The following is a 23,022-nucleotide window of genomic DNA, read 5'->3' as shown; positions in this document are numbered from 1 at the left end:
GGTGAGTTAAAGAACCTGAGTGCCACCGGGCTCTGAGTCCTGTTTTCAGCAGGAGCTTGTGGCCGCAGGGGGACCTGCAAAGGTGGCTCCATCAGTGTGACACCTGGACAGATGGGGCTCTGCAGTGTGCTCCAAAGACCTGCCAGGTTTTGCCAGAAGAGAGACCACCTTCTGCCCTCTGCTGAGGATGTGGCTCCTTCTGACCTTGGTGCTAACCTCAGACAGGAATGCGAGTCCAAGAGTGGACTTCAGTCCTAAATCTTCTCAACAGTGGTATCAGCAAGCAAAACAAACCACCCTGGCTTTGTCCTGCTGTGGTGTCCTGTTACTCCTCTTTTTGAATCCTTCCCCTGATTGCCTCCCCAAATGTAAAGCTTACTTAAATCAACTTGAAGGAAAACAGAGCATGCTTCTTGTGGCCCATCTCCCCCATGCACTTCCTGCCTCCCCATAGAGTGTGTGAATTCTCTGAAGGAAGGGGGCCTGTCCTGCTCGGCTCCATGTTCACAGCAACTGGTCTGGGGTTTAACGTAAAATTAATGACAGAGCTAACATAAGTTCATTCACTTTGAAAATACTAGAACATTAAGGCTAAAGATGAAGGGTCCACCCCAATCAATTCTATCTCTCTTCAGAGGTTGTCCGTGATAAACTAGGTATATCATTCCAGATATCTTCGGGAAAAGTGTGATTCATATGGTTTGGGTATGTGCATTGTTTAAAAGAAAAAAATAGCACCATCCAGTGTGAACTGTAGCACATATTGTTTTATACACTCAACTGTGCGTTTAAGGTCTATCCACACTGATTGATATGGCTAAATCTAACCTTTCCTTTTTATTATTGCATATTAAGCAAATGCTGAATATACTACTCTGCAGCATTTTAGGTGTTGAGTATTCCTCGCTTTACTGGTAGACATGTAGGCTTTAACAAACAATGTTACTATAAGCATCTCTTGTTTCTGGGAGTGTTTCTCTAGCAAAAATATCCAGAAATGAACTGAGGACTCGGAGTGTGCCGTCTTAATTTTGCGTGTAGAGGACTTCTTGATGCCTTACAGGGGTGTGATGGGTCCTTGTCTAAATGACCTAGCTTCTTCCTCTCTTGGCAGGGCATATAATACAGGATGAAGAAAAAGAACTCAGTCTGCAAATTTCATTCCAGACCCGTTCCTGCCACTAATTGGCTTTGTGGTATTGGACACTTTCCTTCTCTGAGCCTCAGTTTCCCTGTCTGTAAAATGAGGAGGTTGGGTCCAGTGCTCTCCCTCTAACGTTCCTGTTGGTCCTCAGAGGTTTGGTGATAGGTTCTTACCTGGGGCGTCCCCAGGCGCTCAATCAGGGGCACCAGGTGAAGCGGGGCATACTTGGCTTCCAGGCGTTTCATCCGGACTTCTAGGCGTTCTCCCTCTGCAAAAGGAGCAACCGAGCAGACTTGAGATTGGGCCACACTGGGTGACGGGGAAAGAGGAGCTCAGGGGACTGGATGATGTGTCTGGATTCCAAACTTTGAATGAGGCAGGTAGAACTTTCTCCTTGGTTCTGGAAACCGATTAGGAATCACTACAAAGAAACGATTTTTGTAAGCTGTGTCCAATAATGGAATCATGCTCCCCATGAAGAGGTGAGATCCTCAACACTTGAGGAATTTAAACCAAGGATAGGTAGCAACATACTTAAGGTAGTCTAGAAGGCAGAAGGCCTAGAGTGTCACTCCTAACCCTGTGATTGTTCGACAGGTGCCCAATGTGACCTTCTCTTTCTGACTGCAGATCTGAGGTCACTGGGATTAAGTGATCAGATTCTGCCAGGCTTGGTGGCTCATGCCTGTAATCTCAGAAACTCAGGAGGCTGAGGCAGGAGGATTGTGAGTTCAAGCCAGCCTCTGCAACGTAGCAAGGTACTTAGCAACTGAGCAAGATCCCATCTCTAAATAAAATTCAAGAAAGGGCTGGAGATGTGGCTCAGTGGTTAAGCACCCTTGAGTTCAATCCCAGTTTAAAAAAAGAATGATCAAGTTCAAAGGCAAGCTTGGTCTTACCCTTGATGTAGACTCTGGGTAAGATGTTTTGGAAAGGTGCAGCATGGAGCAGATCACAGACTTCTTCCTGAGACTGCAGGGATGGAGGGAAAGAAAGAGAAAATAATTTTAAACTAGAAAGAATTTTCATTCCTAAAACCCTGAGCATTAGAGTCAGCCAGACAGGGATTCAAATCCTGGCTCTTGTACTTTTTAACTGTGTAACCTTGGCAAATTACTTAGCCTCTCTGAGTCTATGTATTTATCTATAAAATGAGGATGAATGACAGGGGGATCAGCGATGATGGATCCCAGACGTCCTCTGTCTGGTGGTTTGGGAAGTCTGCAGGATTAAAGAAGGTGGCTGGGCCAATCTGTCCACCTATAAATCCAGAAAGGCTTGTAAATCCCCCTATCAGATTGGTTTGGTTTTCTCTACACCAGACACCAACTATTGAGAGAAGGGAAACTAACACCCAGGTCGGGCAAGGTTTGATAGGGACTAGTAATGCATAAGAGTCAGCTTAGAAGCAAAAAAGTATGATTCGGGCAAAACAGAAGACAGGCTAGTGGGCTTATTGCTCTGGGGCTGGCTCCTGGGCTCATGATCACAGGATCTCAGAGCACGAGGCGGGGTGGGAGCCAGAATAGCCAGCGCCCCACTGGGGCTTGCGTTCCATCTTTAACTCGTGGGCATGGGGTGAGGCAAGAACCAGGCTCTATCCAATTCTGATACCAATTCTTCCTTCTGCTTGATTTGGGGTTTAATTTGCTCTTTCTCCAGTTTGTGAAGGTGGAAGCCTAGATTCTCGATTTGTTACCTTTACTCCTTTCCAAATATAAAATCCAGGTAATTTTCCTTATTTTCCCCACTGCCTCCAGCAATGAAGAATCCATTCTTCTGGGTGCAGTCAGCCCAATTCTGGACAACGCTAATGGCTGGAGACTTTGGTTTGGTGTAAGCAAGGCTGCCTCCGGACTACATCATCTTTCTCTCCCTCCCTCAAAGCTGGGCCCCTTGTTAGAGAGATGGAGACATCCCTCTCCATTCCCTAGCCTTCCCCTTCCTCCTCAGCAAACAGAAGTATCGTGTGCAGGCACACCACCGTGGCACAAGGGCTCTGCATACCTTCCCCTCATGTTGCATGGTGACTCTGGACTGTCAGGTGCTGTCCTCTTAAGCCACTGTGGCGCTGTGTTCTTCTATCACTTGGGTTTCTCCTTTTTAGCCTCTTTGCAGGTTTTTACTTTTGACCATCCCTTCAATACTGGTTTTCTTAAAATACCTTAAACGTGGGATTTTACTCCACCCACCTAGTTTATCTCACCAACTCCGGTGACGTGATGACCCACTCATGGCCTGTGACTTATCAAGTCTATATTTCCACCACGTTTTTATTTATTTATTTATTTTTTTGCCAAGTTTCAGACTTGCATACTCGAGGGCTCCTGGCTGGCTGTCCCTGCCTGGATGTGCCATAGCTCAACATTTCTAAACCCGACCTTCTCCTATCTGGGAGTCCTTGCCCACAGAATGGCACACTCCTCAATTCATCTGCCCATGCGTGAGCCTGGGCCTCGTCGTCTTCACCTTTTCAGACCAGCTAGTCTGTGCCCCGGTGTTTCTCGTATCTCTTAATTCTTTCCATGTTGACCATCGCAACACCATGAGCTCCTTAAGGGGACGGATGGTGTCTCTCTGCCTCTTATTCCCAGAAATAACATTATGATATGCCTAGCATACAGTCATTATCTGAGTATTCTTACCCCATAAATGTTTCTTGGATGAATAAGAGAATTTGTCTCTGACAGTCCTCTTGAGTTTGAACTTGCAGCTCTCATATCTGCCCGCTTGTTCACCCGACAAGTATTCACTGAGCACCAGGCACTATTCTAGGCTTTGTCAATATGCTGTCAAACAAGTTAGACTAGACCTTTGCTCTACTGGAATTTAAATCAACATATATAAACAAGTAAACAAATGATAAGATTTCAGATAGTGGTAAAATAGGCTAGAGAGTGGGCTGGGAGTGAGGAAGGATGGTTGGGAAAAATCTTTAGGGGGCAGTAATATCTGAATAGAGAATGAAGTGAGGAAGCTCCCTTATGGAAAGGGCATTTCAGTTCAAAGGCCCTGTGGTAAGGGAATAAGCTGGATGGTAGTGATGAAAGCAATTATAGTTCACAGAGCAGGAGGCCCCAGGGTAGGGAGCAAACAAACTATGTGGGGCCTGCTCAGCAGGGTACGGGAGTTTGGATCTTATTTTAAACATAAGGAGGCGCCTCCTGGAGTTTAAGTTGTTCCAAGCAAAGTTCTGCCTCACACAGCCACACTGCCAAGTTTTCAGCTGCTCCTAGAAGGTTGGCCGTTGTGGGAAGGATCAGCTTTGGATTCTGTGAATATCGGTTGATCTGGGGACAGGAAAGGGAAAGCTCCTGGTCTTCTGCAACAAAAAGCAAAGTGGCTGCTGTCTTCATTTTTCACGATGAGCTTCTACTTCGGATTTCTTTTGGGGAGACAAATGCCGTTTTACCAGCTCTGAGCCCATCCCCCACATTCGCAAACCGCAGACCTAGGGTTTTCTGGTGCTCTGAGCTGGCGTGCTTTCTAGGATGCCATTTGTCTCAAAGAGAAGGATGTGGCCTCCTGAGAGAGGTGGGGACACATTTGCCTGGAAGGTCATTTGTGTCCTGAGGCGGCTAGCTGCACACGCTGCAGCACCTTCCGTGGAGGGTGCCTGTCTGGAATTCATTAGCTGAGATCACTGTCGCCAACAAAAACAGCCAGTGGGGACACACAAAGGCCTGTGTGAGCAACAGGGACAAGCTGCCATTGTGGGAGCCCGTGCTAATGGCTGATCTCCTCCGTCTCCTCATTATCTTAGAGAGTCCCCACCCAGGGGAGGGTCTACTCTGCCCAGGAACCTGCAGGCCATGCTCTGCTGGAAGGGGCCTTACTTGGCCTCTGAAGCCCACTTAGCACTAGTTCCCTTCCCTCTCCTTGTCCCCGTGCCCCCCAACTTGGCTCCCTTGGTAGCTTTTTGTCATTCAAACTGGCTGTCCTTTTGTCCATGAGGGAATCTTTGCCCCTGCTGTCTGTCTGTCTCTCTGGAATGCTCCTTATCCATCTCCTCATCCCTAGTTGTTTTGCTTAGCAATTCCCTTCTTTCAGATCTCAATTCAAACATTTTTCCAGAACACTTTCTGGACGCCCCCCGCCCCCCAATACCTCCCCATCCATGTAGGTTTCTCTGTTAAATATCCTCCAAGGAGCAAATGCTTTTCCTTGTCAGCATTTGAGATCAATCTATATCATATATTCCTCTACGGGACTGTCTGATATCTATCTTCCCTCATTGGAATTTAACCTCCATAAAGGTAGAAATGAGGTTCATGTTTATTATATTTTATTCCCAAAGGTGAACACTATACCTGATATATAGTGAATACTCAAATATCGTCTGGAATGAAACTTGGGTGTCTGGCATGTAAGAAATTCTGTTCTCTCAATTCTCTATCTTGTATCTTCCTATATCTCCTTGTTAATGAGATGAGTATTTTCTCTTCAACTTTATTGATTACTCGGTATGAAGTGTATGACATACTTTTAACAAGTGCTCCATGTCATGAGATTTTCAGCTGTTTTTAATTTTCTATCCCTCCTTTTCTTCCTACTTGTAAGCATTCACTGATTTCTACAGTGAATGTTACTTCAAAAATGTAGCAAAAAAAAAAAAAAATCAAAAACCAAAAAGAGACCAAAAAAAAAAAAAAAAACCCCAAAGCAGCTAATTCTTAATTTTAAAATCAAAAGCTTTTGGAGTCCTGCTTCTGAAATCAAACAGAAGGAAATTAAATCCTAGCCGGCCACCTTGTCTATAAACAACTATATTTGCACAGGTTAATGCAAATATTGTTTTTTTGTTTGTTTTAGGCTACATTTAAGGATAAATCACAGATGTAGAACAGAATATGAATATTATTTAAAAATACAGCTTGATGATATAAACGTGTTAGCTGACAGGGCGTCGGAGGTGGACGAGCCAGGAGTGTTAGTTTTTTCAGTGTTTCAGTCTTATCCTGGAAAGGAGTCAAGACCCTAAATCTAATTACCAAAAGAAAGAGTGGAAGTGTAAGTACATTATCTATGATTCCAGGAGGAAACAAAAGAGGTGAGGAGTACTATAATCAAATGCTGAGAGGAAGAGGGGAGAGAAAGAAATGAGCTGAAATCCCATCATTCCCACCAGGGAGTCAATAAATACCATCTAAAGTTGCTAATTATGAAATAGAAGTTATCTCTGTCAAGTGCTATGGAAATAACCAGAAGAACTGGAAAGAAGTGATAGACAAGCTGTTTCGGGGCTTGGGGTGTGAGTGGGGAGAGATGCGTTGGAGCCCAGAATGGTGTTTTTCATCATAAGCTCATTTGTACGAGTTGATCCGTGATCGTGTGTGATTAAGAGCAATTTCAATGCAACAGAATGAAGAGGCTGTATTAAATGGTCTCGAAGGGTTCCTCCCTACAACAGAATTAGTAACAGCATAATTGCTCTGCTCTTTGGGGAAGTGGAGGCAGTGAGCTCTCCGAGCATCAACTACATGACAGGTGCTCTATACCTGTCGTCTGCTTTACACTCTAGAGCATTTCTGGGAGGCAGGTCTTCCTGTCCATCCTGTGGATGAGCACACTGAGGCCCTACGTGGTTTCCCAACCAGCCCCACCCACGCAGGGAAGGTTTGAATGTCTCCAAGAAAACTCATGTTAACCCAATCCCCAAGTCACATGGAATGGCATTTGGAGGTGGGATCCTGGGGAGGTTATTGGGCCAGAAAGGCTCTGCACTCATGAATAGGTTAATCCATCTATGGATTAATGGATTAACGGGACAATGGGTTATCTGGAGAGTGAGTCTGTTATCAAAGTCGGTTTGGCTTTGTCTCTTTTTTTTTTTTTTTGAGGAGGTGGAGCTCACACCCAGGGCCTCCTGTATTCAAGGCTGGGACTCCACCAAAGTCAGGACTTTGTCTTTTTTCTCAGGCCCCTACTTTATGATACCCTGCAATACTCAGCACTCTGTAGCTTCCTCCAGCAACAAGCTCTTCACCCTTTGCTATCCCAACCCACAGAAAGGTAAGTAATGAATTCATTTTCCTTATGAACTATCCAGTCTCAGGTATGTAGTTTTAGCAACAGAAAATAGACTAAGACGGGAAGTTTGAAATAGTTTTCCCCTCATTATATATACATGTTATGAAAAACGCAATTATCAAAAGTACGAGAAAAATCACTTAAAATTTTATCACTTGAGAAACTTTAGACTTGCTCATATCAAGATCATTTGTTGATTTAATGGATTTTTGGTCATAACTACTATTCTTTAAACTTAAAAAAAGTGATTATATATATATATATATATATATATATATATATATATATATATATATAGTTTAAAAAATGACAAGAGGCCAGAACCACCGTCCAAACAGGAAATCACTGATACTTCTATTCCAAGAGGTAACCTCTAACCTGAATTTGTGTAAATAACTTAACGGTGGTGTGCAGGTGTAATTTCCAAAGCAGTGGACCACTTAAGATGTCAACTTACACCTTTTAATTCTTTCCTCCCAACTCACAAAGCTCTCCGCTTAATCTTATCCGTGGAACAAAACTCCACTTGAATTTCACCTTCCAGGAGTTCCCCAAACCCCTCCTGGCCACAGTGCCTTTTCTTTTCAATAACTGATCAGAGCTCTTCTTCATTCAAGGCCCCACTAAGCTGTCTGTAGACTGCTGAACTGTCTGGCCACAGTCTGCTTCTGATGGAGAAGAAAGGCAGTGACCCACATCTTATGCAAATGCTGACTGGGTGAGTCTTCTTGGAGGGACCAGCATGCCTGGGACCTGCATTTTGTCTGATATGAGAGGCCATTGAGAAGAACATGGAGAACATGGGTATAATGTGATCTAGAGTTCAAACAAGAAGTTCTGACTAGGACAGATCTAAGCAGAGATGAAGTCCCTCACTCGCAGGACAAATAGGAGGTATCTCCTACCCTCATGGTTCTTTGCAGGGAGCTGGAATGCAGAGTGAAGGGAACCTCATGCACAGTCCTTACAGGACAAAAAAAAAAAAAAAAAGCAGGGGCATTTTTTTTTATAAGAGCTAAACTTGGGACATGCATGAGTCCTCTGGACAACCAATTCAGATGGGGGCAGGATGACTGGAAATGCTTTTTGGCAAAGGAAATACTAACTAGAGGCCTGAACCAGGGTGTTAGGTGAAAAAGAACAGCACCTGCAAATTCCCCAATGCAAGAGACACCATGGCGGGCCAGGCACTGAGGCCACTGTGTGCAGTGTTGGGCGAGGTGATGTGAGATGAGGAAAGGGGGCCAAGCAAGAGGCAGAGTGAGTGGAATTTGAAAACTGTACTTGGATGTTTGGATGCTACTGTGGTGGCTTCCATCAGGGAAATGGAGTATCAGAGCTCCACCTTCTGGCTGCAAGGGAGAGAAGGGAATGAGGGCGGGGTGGGGTGGGGAGGAGTATTGAAACCCTCCAGGTAAGAGAGGTGGGCCAGGTGTAGGGTAAAAGGGGACAGAGAGGAGGAAGCAGCTGCCATAGACCAGATGACCAGATATGAAGAGAAAGAGGACCATGAGGCCACACAAGGCCTCTTCTTGGAGTTGGGGGACATGGTGTGTCTGCAGGAGGGAGATGAGATCTGATGTGGGTGAAGCCAGCTTCTGATGTCTGTGGACATCCAAGGAATCATGTCTAGAAGGGAACTCTGGATAAATGGTCTTGGGCCCCATGGGGTAGATCTGAACTTGTAAGTCACCAACACAAGGAAGGAACTGATCCCAGAGGAGAGGAGATACAGGAGCATGGGTGTGTGCGGGTGGGTGCTTCTCAAGGTGGCCAGGCACCTCTGACTATATGTGACTAGTGACCCAGTAGTACCCGAGATCAAAGAAAGACTGACAGATTCCAGGTCCATCATGTTCACAACCTGAATGGGGATGAAAAGCCACCCTCCTGGCCAGAGGCCGGGAGGAATGTCACCATTATACATAGGGTGTGACTGCTTTCCTCCCTTTTCAGGTCATCAGAACCTATTAACTGCTTGCTCCGTGAGCCAACAGACAACCTAAAAGCCAGAGGATGATATTCTGCACAGAGTCCAAGCGGAGCCCAGATGCTGTAGGAACCCAACAGGAAGGACCCTGCCGGCTGCATGAAAACCCAGCGTCTACAACCTAGGGAGGGAGAGAGCCAAGGACACCCATGACTGGGAGACGAAACAGAATCCTTAAGGTGCAACAGGAGAAGTTGCCACCTGTTTTAGTCAGCTTTTCTTGCTGCTGTGACTAAAGGACCTAACCAGAACAACTATCAAGGAGGAAAGGTTTATTTAGAGGCTTGTGGTTTCAGAGGTTGCAATCCATAAATAGCTGGCTTGATTCCTCAGGTCTTCAGATGAGGCAGAAGAAAGTGTCGGAGGGAAGCAGCTCATATGGTGATCAGAAAGCAGAGAGAGGTCTCCGCTTGCCAGATACAAATATATACCCCCAAATCATGCCCCCAGTTCCCACCACCTCCAGCCATACCCTACCACTTTAGTTACCACTGTTAATCCCTATCAGGGTATTAATTCACTGATTGGGTTGTAAGAGTCTCAACCCAATCATTTCTCCTCTGAACTTATTTGCATTGTCTCACATGTGATCTTTTGGGGGGGGGACAGCTCACATCCAAACCATAAGTTTTTGCTTCTTAAGCTCTGGGGTCTTCACATTGATCACCTTATTTAATTACTAAGAACTCAGAGGTAGGTACTTAGCCCCAACATAGGGTAGACTAACATTTCTAGGGTCTCAAAACTTACCAAGTACACAGACTTGAATCAGGATTTCTGAGTCTAAAGATCTGCCCTTTCCAACAGAGTGCTCACATGCCTGAAACCAGGCTGTCTGACTTCATATGACAGTCTCTGCATTTAATGACACCGGCTCTTCCTTTGTAAGGTACTGCATGTTCCTTTGGATGCAGGCAGAGCGTAAGTGAACTCAGATCACTTCTTGCCTAATGAGTTGGAGTTCTGGCCTCCCAGGATTATCATCATCCATCTTTTCTAAAACCAATCTCACCCTGCTGAGTTTTAGAGTCCTGGATGGAACAGAGATCTTTTTTCAGAGGGACAAAGGCAGGAGGGTTCTTCTGAATCTCTACCATGTTGCAAGTTAGAAATGCCGAATTAAAAATTCCAAGTGGCCAGCTGGAACCTGCTGGGTGGTACGTGTTTGCCAGCACCTGATTCTCCCTCACTAGTCATTAGGTACAGAAGGACACATCCTCAGAACCATTACGCTACAGTAGGGGGGCGAGGCTGGACCTATGGACACATCCTCAGAACCATTACGCTACAGTAGGGGGGTGAGGCTGGACCCATGATGCAGCAATGCAACAGCAAAGGCCCCTGGGAACTGTTTATTACAAATGACCAGAACATGAAATCAGCAAGTTCATGGATAGGAAATAAAAAATGGAATTAACTTGAGAATTAACTGGAACACAGACCTCCAGTCCTTCTGCCACTCTGCTGCTGCCTTGAAAAGCAAACAGCTGACTGGTGAGTCATACCCAGGTGGCACCTGTGTGGGCATTTTAGGAGGTGAGTTTTCTCCCAGGCACTATCGCACCAGAGGACAAACTCCAGTGACTACAGTGTTGGGTCAACAGGGCAGTTTCCAGGGGTCTCAGACCACTTCTGCTGTCCCTGGAAGATAATGATGGCATCGTGTGTGTGTGTGTGTGTATGCACGCACGTGCATGCACATGGTTATTGGGGGTGTAACCTAGTGCTCCATGCATGGTAGGTGGGTGCCCTATTTGATGTACATTCTCAGTCCCTGATGGGGCCATCATAGCTTTGTGGGATGGGAGTTCCCCTCCAGCACAGATGACAAGTGTGGCCCGGGGTTGCTGTGTACGGTTTCTACAGAGTAGACTGCTCACGGGCCTCATATCCTAGTGGGTGTGGTGCCAGTCATGAGAGAGAGTGCTCCTAACGATCCTTTTCCACAAAGGATCTACTTGTACCCCAGCATCTTCCCAACTTGTCCTGCTGTCTTTACAGTGTGAATGGGTTGTGCAGCCAGGGAGGGGATGAGCTAAAATATATGAGCCTGGAGGAGTGAACATGGCTAAGTGCTGAATTTTCCAGGGCTTGTGGGTCAAAGGTGAGGGTTTGATTGGTGAGTACAATGAGGAGCCACACATGTTCTGATTATGACTGTATCAAGATCATTTTGCTATATGTGGAGAAGTCAGCTGTCATTTTGTCCCCTGATGCTTTGCCCACTAGTAAATTTCCCCCTTAGCAGGTCCCTCCGTCGGCTCAAGCACAGAAAGGCAGCCCTCGGAGAAGCTAAGTGTGCGACATCTTTCTCATACCTAACACAGGGAGGAAGCACTGTTGTTCATCTTCCCCTCTAAGAGCCCCTGCAGCAGAAGGTGAGTCTTACTGCCATGGCCAGTAAAGGAAGGGTGGCCAACGGAGTGTCTCTAGGACCACACCTAGGTCTGAAGGGACCCCTGGCCAGCATCCCTGGTTCCATTTGCCTTTTCCTCTGATCCTGAACTGATACTTCCTGATAGTAAATCAAACAGATGGTCAGTATGAGTCATCACTGAGCTTGGTGCAAGCAGATGCCTGTATATAAATTTAAAAAATGAGGTCAGAAGCAGCTTCAGGGCATAAGTTACCAAGAATAAACCTTGCCAGCTAGCGGAAGTAGCAGAAAGAAATGAAACGCCTCATAACTTTTCTTCCTCTCTAGACATACTAATGACCCCTTTCCTTCTTTTGATTCTCTGATGAGGTTTTCTATCCCTCCTTGGCATTATGAAAAGTGCTAATTATATAAAGTATTTGGAAATATTTGTTCATCTTGTCATCTGCTATAATTCTGATCTCTTGAATCATTCAAAAGTACATTAAACACATGGGTTACTTCAGCCCTAAACCCTAAAAACAAGGACAGATGTCTATATAACCTCAGTATTGAAACCATCTAAATTTTAAACTTCTTAATATATAATCACTAAAATTTCCTCAATTATATATATATGTTTTTAATATATCTTTTTTGTACCAGGGCCCATGATGGGGTTTCTAAAGTGTGAATAATAGATAACTGCTCTACAAAACAAAAAACTCCAAAGCAACACCATTACCAAAAGTTCCAGGATCACCTCACTTGAGATCTTCACTTCTGCGTCTGGAGAATTTTCTCTCTGGAGTTAATGAGAGAAAATTCCCACTTCCACTGGTACTGTTAGCTTGTGCCAATGTCATGCTAATGCTATTACTCTCACAATGTGACAACCGCACATGCATTATGTTTATGAGACAACTAATCATTAGATGGTTAATTAGAACCAAGGCCTGCTAAAAATTTGGTCTTTGTCATGAGAGAAAACATTTTTAGAATCAAGATGCACAAATAATTTGTAAGGAACCCACCTCAAGACTCTTAAAGGGATTTGTATTTTTGCATTGCTTTCAGTCTTAAAATGTTCTTTTTGTGTTATACTTAATTTAAAACTGATAGACCATGAAGATTTATATCAAATACCAAAAAAACCTGGAATGTTCCCAACATAGTCTGAGACTACTAAGGGATTCGATTTCTCTTGGCTAAAGGATATCTCATAGATTGTGTGTGTGTGTGTGTGTGTGTGTGTGTATAAATGATTCACTGTGATCCTAAGGATATGAAACAGCATAAAACTCTACCCTGAGGCTCCATTCCTGATTGACAAACTACCATTTTTAGCTGATTTACTAAAGGGAATCATCAAACCAATCTCAAAACCTCAAAACAACATTTCCTTAAATAACTTTTAGCTCTGGGTTTTGAGGCCACAAAAAGACAATTAACACTAATGCATTATGTTTTCATATCTCTGACAAGTAATTGAAAAGAAATGAGCTGGGAACCTGGAGGCCGAAGCACCCCAGCCCAGGATCCCCATTCTGGTGGGAGAGGGGGGATGAGGGCCCAGGCCTACCCAGAGAGCTGCGGCTCTAAACATTTCCTTATATGGATGAACATATTAGTGTGAGTGTTTCCTGCATACTGATGTTAAGCCCCAAGGAGACGGGGGCCTGTGGAGCAGGCAAAAAATCAGGCTTCCATCCCCCATGACCCTCCTCTGTTCAGAAAACACCAGCTGCAGTTTCCAGGCCTTCATCTGAGACTCCACTTGCAGGGGAAGGATCATCTGAGATGCTCCATCTGTTCCTGCCCATGGGCTTCTCCCTTCTCTGTTGCCCTAGCTGAATGAGGCAGTAATAATCTTACCCTAGTCTGGGTGGGCTGTGTGTGTTCTTTTCCCATCAACCTGTGCCTCCCATGACTAATGCTATACATGACGATGTCTCTCCTCTACCACTTCCTCCTGTCAAGGGCTCAGAGAATAATTATTTTGGGATCAGAATCATGTCTGATCAGCTGGAAAAGATCTACAGCTAAGAGATGGTGGCCTAGAAAGTGGCTTTCCCTTGGTCCCATGCCAGTGCCAACCAAGGTGAACATTTTCCAAGATGGGACTTGGAGGTACAAGGGAATGGTATTTAATAATAATGATCTGTTCTTTCCTTTTGAGTTGCCTGCCAGTCTTTCTGACAGCCTTCACTGGAAAGCCTTCATCTGGAGCCTGCACTTTTTAGTGGAAGTGATAAGTTTAAAAAGTTGATTTAAATAAATGATCATGTAAATAACAGATCAGTGATCTGCAGAGATGGCAAAAATTGTGCTAGGTAAGTCTAAAGGGACTTACCTGACCCAATCCCTAAGCTTGGCCACACCAGCCCAAGAAGATCAGGGTTCTCCACTCTGGCTGTACCTTAAGATCAAGGGCAGAGCTTTCAGAATTCCTGGGCCCACTCCCAGAGACTTTGTTTTCCCTGGCTTGAGATGGGTGTCTGACATCAGGATTTTTAGTTTTCCAGATGTAGATTTTAATGAGCAGCCCAAGTTGACACCATTGTACCACACTGCTTTTCCCTGGTTTTTGGAGACACCTGCTATGTAACTCCGTAGAGCCAACTCTGTTGTGATCCCAAGCCCTTGGCTTCCAGGCACTCTGTCCATTGGTGTCTCCCCATAGAAAAGGCTCTGCCTGACACAGGCTCTGATTTCTCAGTAGCTCCTGGAAGGCTGATGAAATTAGCAAGGACTGAGTTGGCTTTGGACAATGGTGACTGATAGCCTGTCTCAAGAGGAATGCTGGTGTTTTGAGGATCTCAGGAGTGAGCAGGCACACTTCATTTGGACAGATGAAATGAAATGCCCTCCCCCTCATTCTTAGTCATTAAGCCCGGTGTGGCCCTCTAGAGATCATTCCTATCCACCGCCTGCTTCTCGAGATCAGTCCTTTTATACCATTTCACTGTGTTGAAGAATACTCGGGCTGCTGGTGTCTAAATGTTTCAGATCAGAAACTTTCATCAGCAAAACTTTGAGCAAACCCATCAACTGACAAATTCATTTTTATCAACTCTTGCTGCCACTGTCAGACTGTGAACGAAAGGGTTTGTTGTTCTTTTTAAGTAAAGAGTTAATAGCTATGAGATCACCTTGTCCACTATTTGTCCACTCCTGGAGGTCCAATCCTCCGTTGTCAAATTAGGGGATGGACAGTGAGCAGTCCCACCAGAGATGGGGTGCGTGCTCTCCTTCTGAGCCCATGGGGACTCTTGGGCACATTCTGCAGAACCAGTGATTCTCAGACCATCTTGCCAGGTCCTGATATGCTGATAAGCCTAGCAGGTTTGTTCTCGAGATTGGGCCATGCCTGGAAAAGTGTCAAGACACTTGAAACCATAAAGCCACCCAAGGGCAAGGAACTAATAGAAGTCCAGCTGTCTCCCTTCCACACAGCCTGGCTTATTTTCAATCAATAACATACCCTGGCTCTGGTATTGGGCTGAAAGTAGGGTTCACACAAAGGCTGAGGGGCACTGTTTGAGGGTACCCTCACAAAGGGAGAGTGTGGGCTTCTTGGGTAGCCAGGGAGGTTACCCTCAGAAGGGTGGGCAAAATAACTCTGGATCAAGTATAGGTAGGAATGTAGAGTGAGTCTGTGATGGGCGACTGAAAGCAGGCACTTGATTTTTACTTTCCTTGAATTCAATTTATGTACATTTAAGTGTGCGACTATTTCCTTTTCAGGAAGAAAGCAATAAATGTTAACTGTAATAAATTCAAATAGTAATCTAGAATGTGAAGTAAAAAGCAAGAGACCTTTCTCCTGCTCCTGACTCCCTGGGTGCCCCGACAGAGGTAGCCCCTCTTCTGAGCTTGGTGAACATTCCTTTTATGACTAACTTAACAATTCGTTTTATGTGAGAGAAGTTAATATTTATGGAATAACATGAAAACATCTGGAAAAATAACCTTTGGAAAATGAACAGTGATTATTTTGGTGTGACAATGTGGTTTTAGTTTTCTTTCTGCTTCTCTGGGTTTTCTGTCAAGGAATTTATTTTGATGGTGTAATAAGGAAAATAGAACTGTAAAACGGGGACTATAAAGTAGAAGTCAGAGATGGGGGGGCCAGATGTGGGTCTGGACCAATCCAACAAAGTAATCCACTTAGGAAGCTCAACTAAACCTTTCTATACTCCAGTGGGCTTCTTGTCCCAATTCCTGCACTACGTGTGACCCTGGGAAAACTCGATGCCTTCGTGGGGCCTCAGTTTTTCCATCTGCCAGATGTAAAAGTTGCACTTAGTAAGTGGTAGGTTTTGTCTTCCAGAGGAATATCAGGCAATAATACCTGGAGCCATTGCTGGTCAGCACATCTGAGGGGGACGCTACTGGCACCTAGTGGTAGAGGTCAGAAATGCTGCTCTACATCCTTCAAGACAGGACAGCTGGTACAACAAAGGATTCTCTGACCCTGGTGTCAGCTGTGCAGAAACCTGCCCTCCAGGGTAGGTATCTAAGACCTTCCCCAGATCTGGTGAGTGTCTGAATCGATGAACTTGGGTGCAGACCCTCCTACTTCCTGGAAGGGAAGTAGTGTTCCCAAATGACTCCTCCGAGCGTTACTGTGGAATGAGCAATAGGGTCTGAAGACCTGGGCAAGAGGCTATGCAGGAACAGCAGTTTCCTTCCCAGAAATTCAGTCCTCTATTGCTCACATGTGTGAACAGGGCCCTCTGTTGGTAGGTGTGGGCATAAACAGTGAGCTGATGTCTAGGAAACCATACAGAATTTGAAAACTTGATGATTCCCTTTTTCTCTAATGACCGCCTTATGATTTCCCAGCCTGAGGTGCCAGAAGAAAAACTCGATGTTCATAACTAATTCCTTTTAAAACATGAGATATAAGTAAATACTTAAATACTGATTAATTTCAGATTAGATCCCACAACAATTAAGAGCCCGCTATGATCAGACCATTTATGGAAATTTGATACACAATCAGCCTAGTACCACCCCTACAGAGGGAGGGAGAGGGGCTTTTCACCAAGAAAAGAGTGAAGTTGGATCTCTGCCTCCATTAAAACCAAAGATCCATTCCAAGCGAATAACAGACTTCAAGTTCTGTTCAGCTTTGAAAGACTAGACTCAGAACTTTCAGAAGATAGAAAATCTTCCTCAAAGTTATGAAGATATGTTAAGTGCATCACAGGGCACCAACCAGAGATAGATGCCCTAATCTCAGAACTATTTCACCAAAAGATAAGCCACATTGATACATTTGCAACACATGCATCTGTAGTGTCTAATGGTTATAAACCATTAAAGAAAACCCAATTTAAAAATGGGCAATGATGTAGAATGGCACTTTACAAAGAGATTCCAAATGGCCTATAACATGTAGGAAGGGCTCTAAGGAAATGAAAAAAAAATGTAATGAGATCAAGATCCACCCACCAGAATGGCTAGGATTAAAAAGGTAGACAAATTCAATTCATGAGGATGTGAAGAATTTGTTATGGAATAAGAGTATAATTGATAAAACGTGTGAAGTTGCTTGGTAGTACCTACTGGAGCTAATCTATCAAGTTTACCTGATAAAAATAACACATGTATTCACCAAAAGACAGGTACAAGAATAGTCATAAGAATACAAAACTAAACAACCCGAATGTTTGTCCACAATAAAATGGATAGTTCAATTAGTATATTCATGCAATGAGAATACTTGATCACGAAAAGAGAACCATCCACAACTTGAACTGCACAGACTTGATGTTGAACAACAGAGGTCAGACAGGAAAGGGGATCATACTGGATATGATTCCATTCATAAGAAGTTATATGTGAAGGACAGACAACTCGCCTTTGAGGTATTAGAATCATTTCTTTGGGGGCACTTATGGTGCCCTAAAGGAACCATCTACAACATTGCAAGTGTTTTATTTATAGACCTAGTGGGAGTTACTTGGGCATGCCCCTTGATTCAGCTATACACTTGAAAATTTATGCCTTTGTATGTTACACTTTAAAAACACCAAAAAAAGAAATTAATGTATACTGAATTTTGAGAAATACATATCTTAATGAAGAAAATCTTTGTCTAAGTGATCCATCTTTTTTAATTTCTATTTCCTCTGTCTACATATTAAAGTTATATTAATGTCTTTTACAAAAGGCAAGAAGGTATTTTAGCATATGACCAATATAGAATCCATAAGAGAACTGTGAAAGAAGAAAAAATTACATAAAGGCAGACGTCACAATAGAAAAATGGACAAAAGCCTTCTCAGTTACCTTTTTGTACTTTTCAGTACCCTCATTCTTCTAGAGCTAGTACGTGTTATTATTTAAAAATTAATTTTAGGTGAAGAGTACATGAACATACTTTCCTTGTTGGAAATGAAGACATTTCAGATAAGGGTAAGGCCCCTGTTGACCTCTAATCCTGGTTTCCTCCCTGACCTGTAGAGAAAATGAGTATTTCTTCTTGGTGTGGTGTTATTTTGTGGGTTTTATTTTATATACATGATGTCACAATGTGTCTTGTCTGGGAACTTGCTGCTTTTCTCTCCACATTTCTTATACTAATATGTAGAGAGTTACTATATCACTTTACTTTTTTTTTTTTTCTCCTATACTTGGAATTGAACCCAGAGGTGCTTATCCACGAAGCCACATCCTCAGCCTTTTTTTCTTTTGAGACACTCAGTTTTCACTCAGTTGCTTAGGGCCTCACTAAGCTGCTGAGGCTGGCTTTGAACTCATGATCCTCCTGCCTCAGCCTCCCGAGCCACTAAGATTACAGGTGTGTGCCACTATGGCCAGCCCACTTTACTCTTCAGAGTCTTCCAGAAGTATGGACATTACACTGTTCATACAGCTATTCCTCTATGGATGGCCATTAGTCTTTCTGAATTGTTTTGCTATTCTATTTAATAAGAACAGTTGATGTCACTTCAATATTTAATTCTGGTTTCCTATACTAACAAGTTCCAGAATGTTCAGGCCCCATTTTACTCTCAGAAAGCCCCAGCCTTAGCTTGGAGATTTTCCCAACTTTCAAAGCAGCCAGGGGAACACAGCTTTGGTGAGCCCTGATTCCTGTCCTGATCACCCCGCCCAGCCGTCTAGGCTGGGATTGCACTGGAAGAGTGTGTAATCTGCATCCTGTGACTCAGGTGAACTGCTCCCCTCTCGGGTTCTCCACAGGGGCTAGGTGCATCTGTGCTGCCGAGGTCCCTTTTCACTGGGAAGTCTTGGCTCCTGAGTGTCTTGCTCTCCTTGCTAATACATGCAAGTGACCACCCAGACAGGGAGGGGGGAAGCTGAGAAATATTTTCCTTTCCTTGCAGCCCCCATTAATTGCCTGCATCCTGGTGTGAATTGAGGTTCTTCCTGAAAGGAGGAGCTGACAGGAGACCCACCCTCCCCACCTCCTGGTACCCCAGAGGCCTTGAGCTGTGTTTTCCCTTCTCATCCCTGTGACTTCTGAAGGCTAGGTTGCCATAGCAACCCAGGCCCACTGAACCATGCTAACAACCTGTTATTTAAAGAGAAGCAATTAGCCCTCTCCAGAGTCCATTTAAAGGGGGCAACAGAGGAGCAATCATTCCTCAAAGAGGAAGAGCAACAGCCCTCATTTCAGAGCCTCGGGGTTGGAGGGAACAGCTGGCACAAGACCCTTGATTGAAGATGAGGACATGGGGGGACGGGACGCACAGGCTCACCTGCGTCACCCAGACCAGGAGCGCTCTCGTCCTCTCCGTCTGCATCTTTCTACCTTTGTTCCTGTCTCCCTCCTTCCCCTCTCCCTCTTGTCCGTGTGCTTGCTGCCTCCATGATGACCACTGGTCTGCAAGCTGTCTTGTCCTTCCCTTGCTGTCCTGTTAGTTCTCCCCCAACAGCGCCTTTGAGAGTCAGATCTTCTCCCTGCTCCAGGCCTCCCTCAGCTTTCTGTGGTGGCCAGGAGAGGAGCCCCTCTGCATTCCAGCTCGCTCTCGGGTCCTCTCTGTTCCCTACAGATATCAAGCTCCATTTTCTCTAAAATTAGAATATCCTTCCCGACACTGCCATCCATCCTGATCCTGCTATCCTGCGGTTCCTTCACAGCGAGTGCCAGTGTCTGTGGATGACTTTGCTTGTCCTCAGAACAAAGGTGGGAATACTTTGTCTCTTATTCACGGCCACCGTCCATACCCTGGAACTGCACCTGGCAGGAAGCTAGCTCTCACATCTGATGCTGAATGCACTGATGAAGGGATGCTCAGAGCTCCCCGGTGCATCCCCACAGCCACATCCTCCATCTCCTCCCACTGCTCAGGGCTGACCAGTTCCCCCTCTCCTGGAGGACGGGGCCCATTCCACATGGAGAACAGAGAGCACTGAGGGGAAGAACGTGGAAGACACAGCTCTTGATAAGATAAGTCCCATTCACAGATTAGGGCCCGGAGTTCAGACAAACAGCACTGCTACCGATTATTCCATTCTTACTGCATGCATTCTATGAGCATTCTCTCTCCTTAGCCTTTAGATAACCCTGCAGGGAAAAATCATGTCACCCATAGCAAAAATGAAGATAACGCAGCATCCTGTCCTCTCAGAATGGAAAAGCGCCCCAGGAAAATTCCTTTGCATTTTCCAGGAGGCCTGCCCAAGAAAGTCCTTCCTCAGCCCCAAGACCACTTCAGGCTCTGTTTTATGTCCCCTTTGGGCCTTGTGCTCATCCCTTGTGATTGTGAACACATCATTTCTATGTCATCACATAGGGGGTGGGGGACAGGGACTGGCTACCTCTCAGCGTAGCGCTGGCCCATGGTGGATGGAAAACCAAGATTTGGAGGGTGCCCAGAGGCCGAGGGGAAGAGCTCAGGTCTAATTTCAGGGCCACTACTCCATCCAGCTTTCTGATGGTCATAGTCACTCGAAGTGAAACGAAAGCGCCTACACATACTCCAGCCTCAGCATCTGGTTGCGGCGTTGTCCCTTCTAGCCTGGAGTCGCCGTGATTGCTTTGGGCTTGGGACTTACCAGCGCTTGCTCTATGAGGAGGCAGAACAGGATGGCATTGCCCACCTCCCTCAGGCTCTGGAACACGTCTGTTTTGAGCTCTGCGTACTCGATGATGTCCTTCAGCTGGTGGTGGAAGAACTCCAGGATCCCTGGGAGATGAACAGAACGGTCGGTGGGAAGCTGACCCTGTGCAGCCAGGTTTACGGAAGCACTGACTGAGCAGTAGCCCCAGACCTGACTCTCGGATAACAAGGCAAGCCGTGGGTCCCCCTAAGTGAGGGCCCAAGGTGGAATTTCTTGTGGGGTTCAGTATTTGAAAAAGCTCGGGAAGCTGGAACAAAATAAAACACAAACACAAGTGGAACAGGTCTTCTGATCTATTTGTCTCCAAAAATTTGCCTGACTTCTTAATGACACAAACTAGTATTTATAGGCAATAGATATTGTGCTAGGCATGCTATCTGCAATCTCATCTAGTTTCTTTTTTTTTTTTTTTTCAAATTTTAAGCTACATTACTACTCCTTAATAAGAGCACTTCTCATTTTAATTAGTGCATTACAATGATATATCTGAGCAGGATTCATTGTGGGATATTTGTGTACAGACACGGCATAATCTGGGAGATTTCATTTCCCAGCACTTCTACAGGCCCCCCCTCTCCTCCCTCCTTCTTGACCTCCTTGCTATACTCTATTGGTCTCCCTTTTATTTTCGTGAGATCCTTTTTTTTATTATTATTATTCCTTTTCTCTCCCACCTTCATGAGAGAAAATATTTGACCTTTGACTTTGAGTCTGGGTTATTCCACTTAGCCTGATGTTCTCCAGTTCTATCCATTAACAAGCAAATGACATCATTTCATTCTTTGTGGCTGAGTAAAACCCCACTGTGCACACATACCACATTTTCTTTTGCAATGTCTCATTTACTACTCATAACAATACCATTAGCTAGGCACTGTTACCTGTTTTCAGAGAAGGTAAATAACACACCCACAATCACGCAGCTGGGATTGAACATTAGAGCTTTTGGCTTTATCCCTTTCCTATTGTGAATCACATTGACCCAGTACTGGGCATGTTGATATTTTTTTTGAAACTAAACTCATTCTCCAGTCCCCAGGTCGAAAGGCAAAAAAAAAAACATGTTTGTGACTCGCCCAAGATATGTCACCTGTACCACCACCAGGGCACTAGCCACCTCCACACAGAAGGTCTCTGAGAGAGACAGAGCTCCAGACCATGATCGCCCTTAGGAAGCCTTGGCTATTCATATTTAGATGCTCTCACTGGACAGTGGTATTGTGAGGCAGGCCCCGCAGACATCATTTACCCCCACCAGGGGAGATTAAGACAGGTTCAAGGCTGCCTGGCTGGGGGCTATGCTAGGATGCAAAGCTCCTGGGTTCCCGGGCAGGTTAGAGATGCAGAGTCCGAGGGGGATGGTCACAGCTCCCACCCCAACATGGGGCTTCCATTATCTTCCCATCACCAACCTGGGGAGCCGTACTCGTGCCGGGGCAGGCGGCATATCTTGGGCATCACCTCGATCAGGGTCTTCACATACTGGAGAATGGTTCCTTGGAGCTGCAGAAGAAGAGTACAGGTGGGTGAGCTAGTCCACTGCTGCTGTGGGCACGGCTGGCCTCAGGGCCAGGCTACTGGGGCACACAAAGGTTGTGCGGAGGTCTATAGGGCACTGAAGTGTGGGGACAGCCTTATGATCCTCTGTAAGTCAGAAAGGAGCTCTCCTTCCTCTCATGGGCTTACAGACTTGAAAGAGGACACACTCCTAGGCATGGGGTCCTTCCTAGGGTTGGAAATGTTTATGAAATCCAGATGAAGAGCTAAAATGAAATGTGGGCAGGGAACTGTGGCGATTAGGACACATTATCTAATTTAAGCATGAAAAATTCATGGCACGTTCATTCCTCCCACGTCCAGGGCAGACATCTTTAAGCAATTACCTTGTTTTCCTGTTTGACTCTGCATTTAGCAGCCCAGTCTATAACAACCCACAGCTGCTGCCAAGGAGAGCTAGCAGGTGAATCCTGCTTGCTGTTCCTGACCTGGTTGCTTATACACTACTTTCTCTCGTCATTTAATATTTTTAAGAAAGTCTTGTTTGCAGTTTTGGTCTTGCAAGGAATGAAGGTCTAGATACCCTACTTGGGGCAGATACAGAATGGTGGAAAAGGGATACAGAAATCCCTTGAAGATAGTGCAGTATTAATAAAAGTGCTCAAAAAAAAAATGCCAAGGGAGCTGGGCACGGTGGGGCATGTTTGTAATATCAGCTGCTCCAGAGGCTGAGGCAGGAGGATTGCGAGTTCAAAGCCAGCCTCAGCAAAAGTGAGGTGCTAAGCATCTCAGTGAGATCCTGTTTCTAAATACAATAGAAAATAGGGCTGGGGATGTGGTTGAGGGCCTCTGAGTTTAATCCCCAGTACCACCCCTCCCACAAAAAAGGAAAATCTCAAGGGGACA

The 23,022-nt window shown here is 45.1% G+C and overlaps 1 protein-coding gene across 3 annotated transcripts in view; it reads right to left on the bottom strand.

Annotated features, from left to right (window-relative positions):
- The window catches only part of Cyfip2 (cytoplasmic FMR1 interacting protein 2), a 122,651-nt gene that overhangs the window by 10,598 nt on the left and 89,031 nt on the right, over window positions 1-23,022 (bottom strand). For all 3 annotated transcript variants that reach the window (XM_021726482.3, XM_005325446.4, XM_021726483.3), the window contains 4 exons: window positions 22,032-22,122; window positions 20,554-20,684; window positions 2,044-2,116; window positions 1,318-1,412 (listed from right to left, as the gene is read on the bottom strand). In XM_021726482.3, coding sequence (XP_021582157.1) covers window positions 1,318-1,412; window positions 2,044-2,116; window positions 20,554-20,684; window positions 22,032-22,122 — 390 coding nt within the window. The remainder of the gene's footprint in view (window positions 1-1,317; window positions 1,413-2,043; window positions 2,117-20,553; window positions 20,685-22,031; window positions 22,123-23,022) is intronic.

The sequence above is a fragment of the Ictidomys tridecemlineatus genome, chromosome 1 (genome assembly GCF_052094955.1).
Source record: "Ictidomys tridecemlineatus isolate mIctTri1 chromosome 1, mIctTri1.hap1, whole genome shotgun sequence".
NCBI classification, from domain to species: Eukaryota; Metazoa; Chordata; class Mammalia; order Rodentia; family Sciuridae; genus Ictidomys; species Ictidomys tridecemlineatus.
This window is presented reverse-complemented; position numbering and strand designations above follow the sequence as displayed.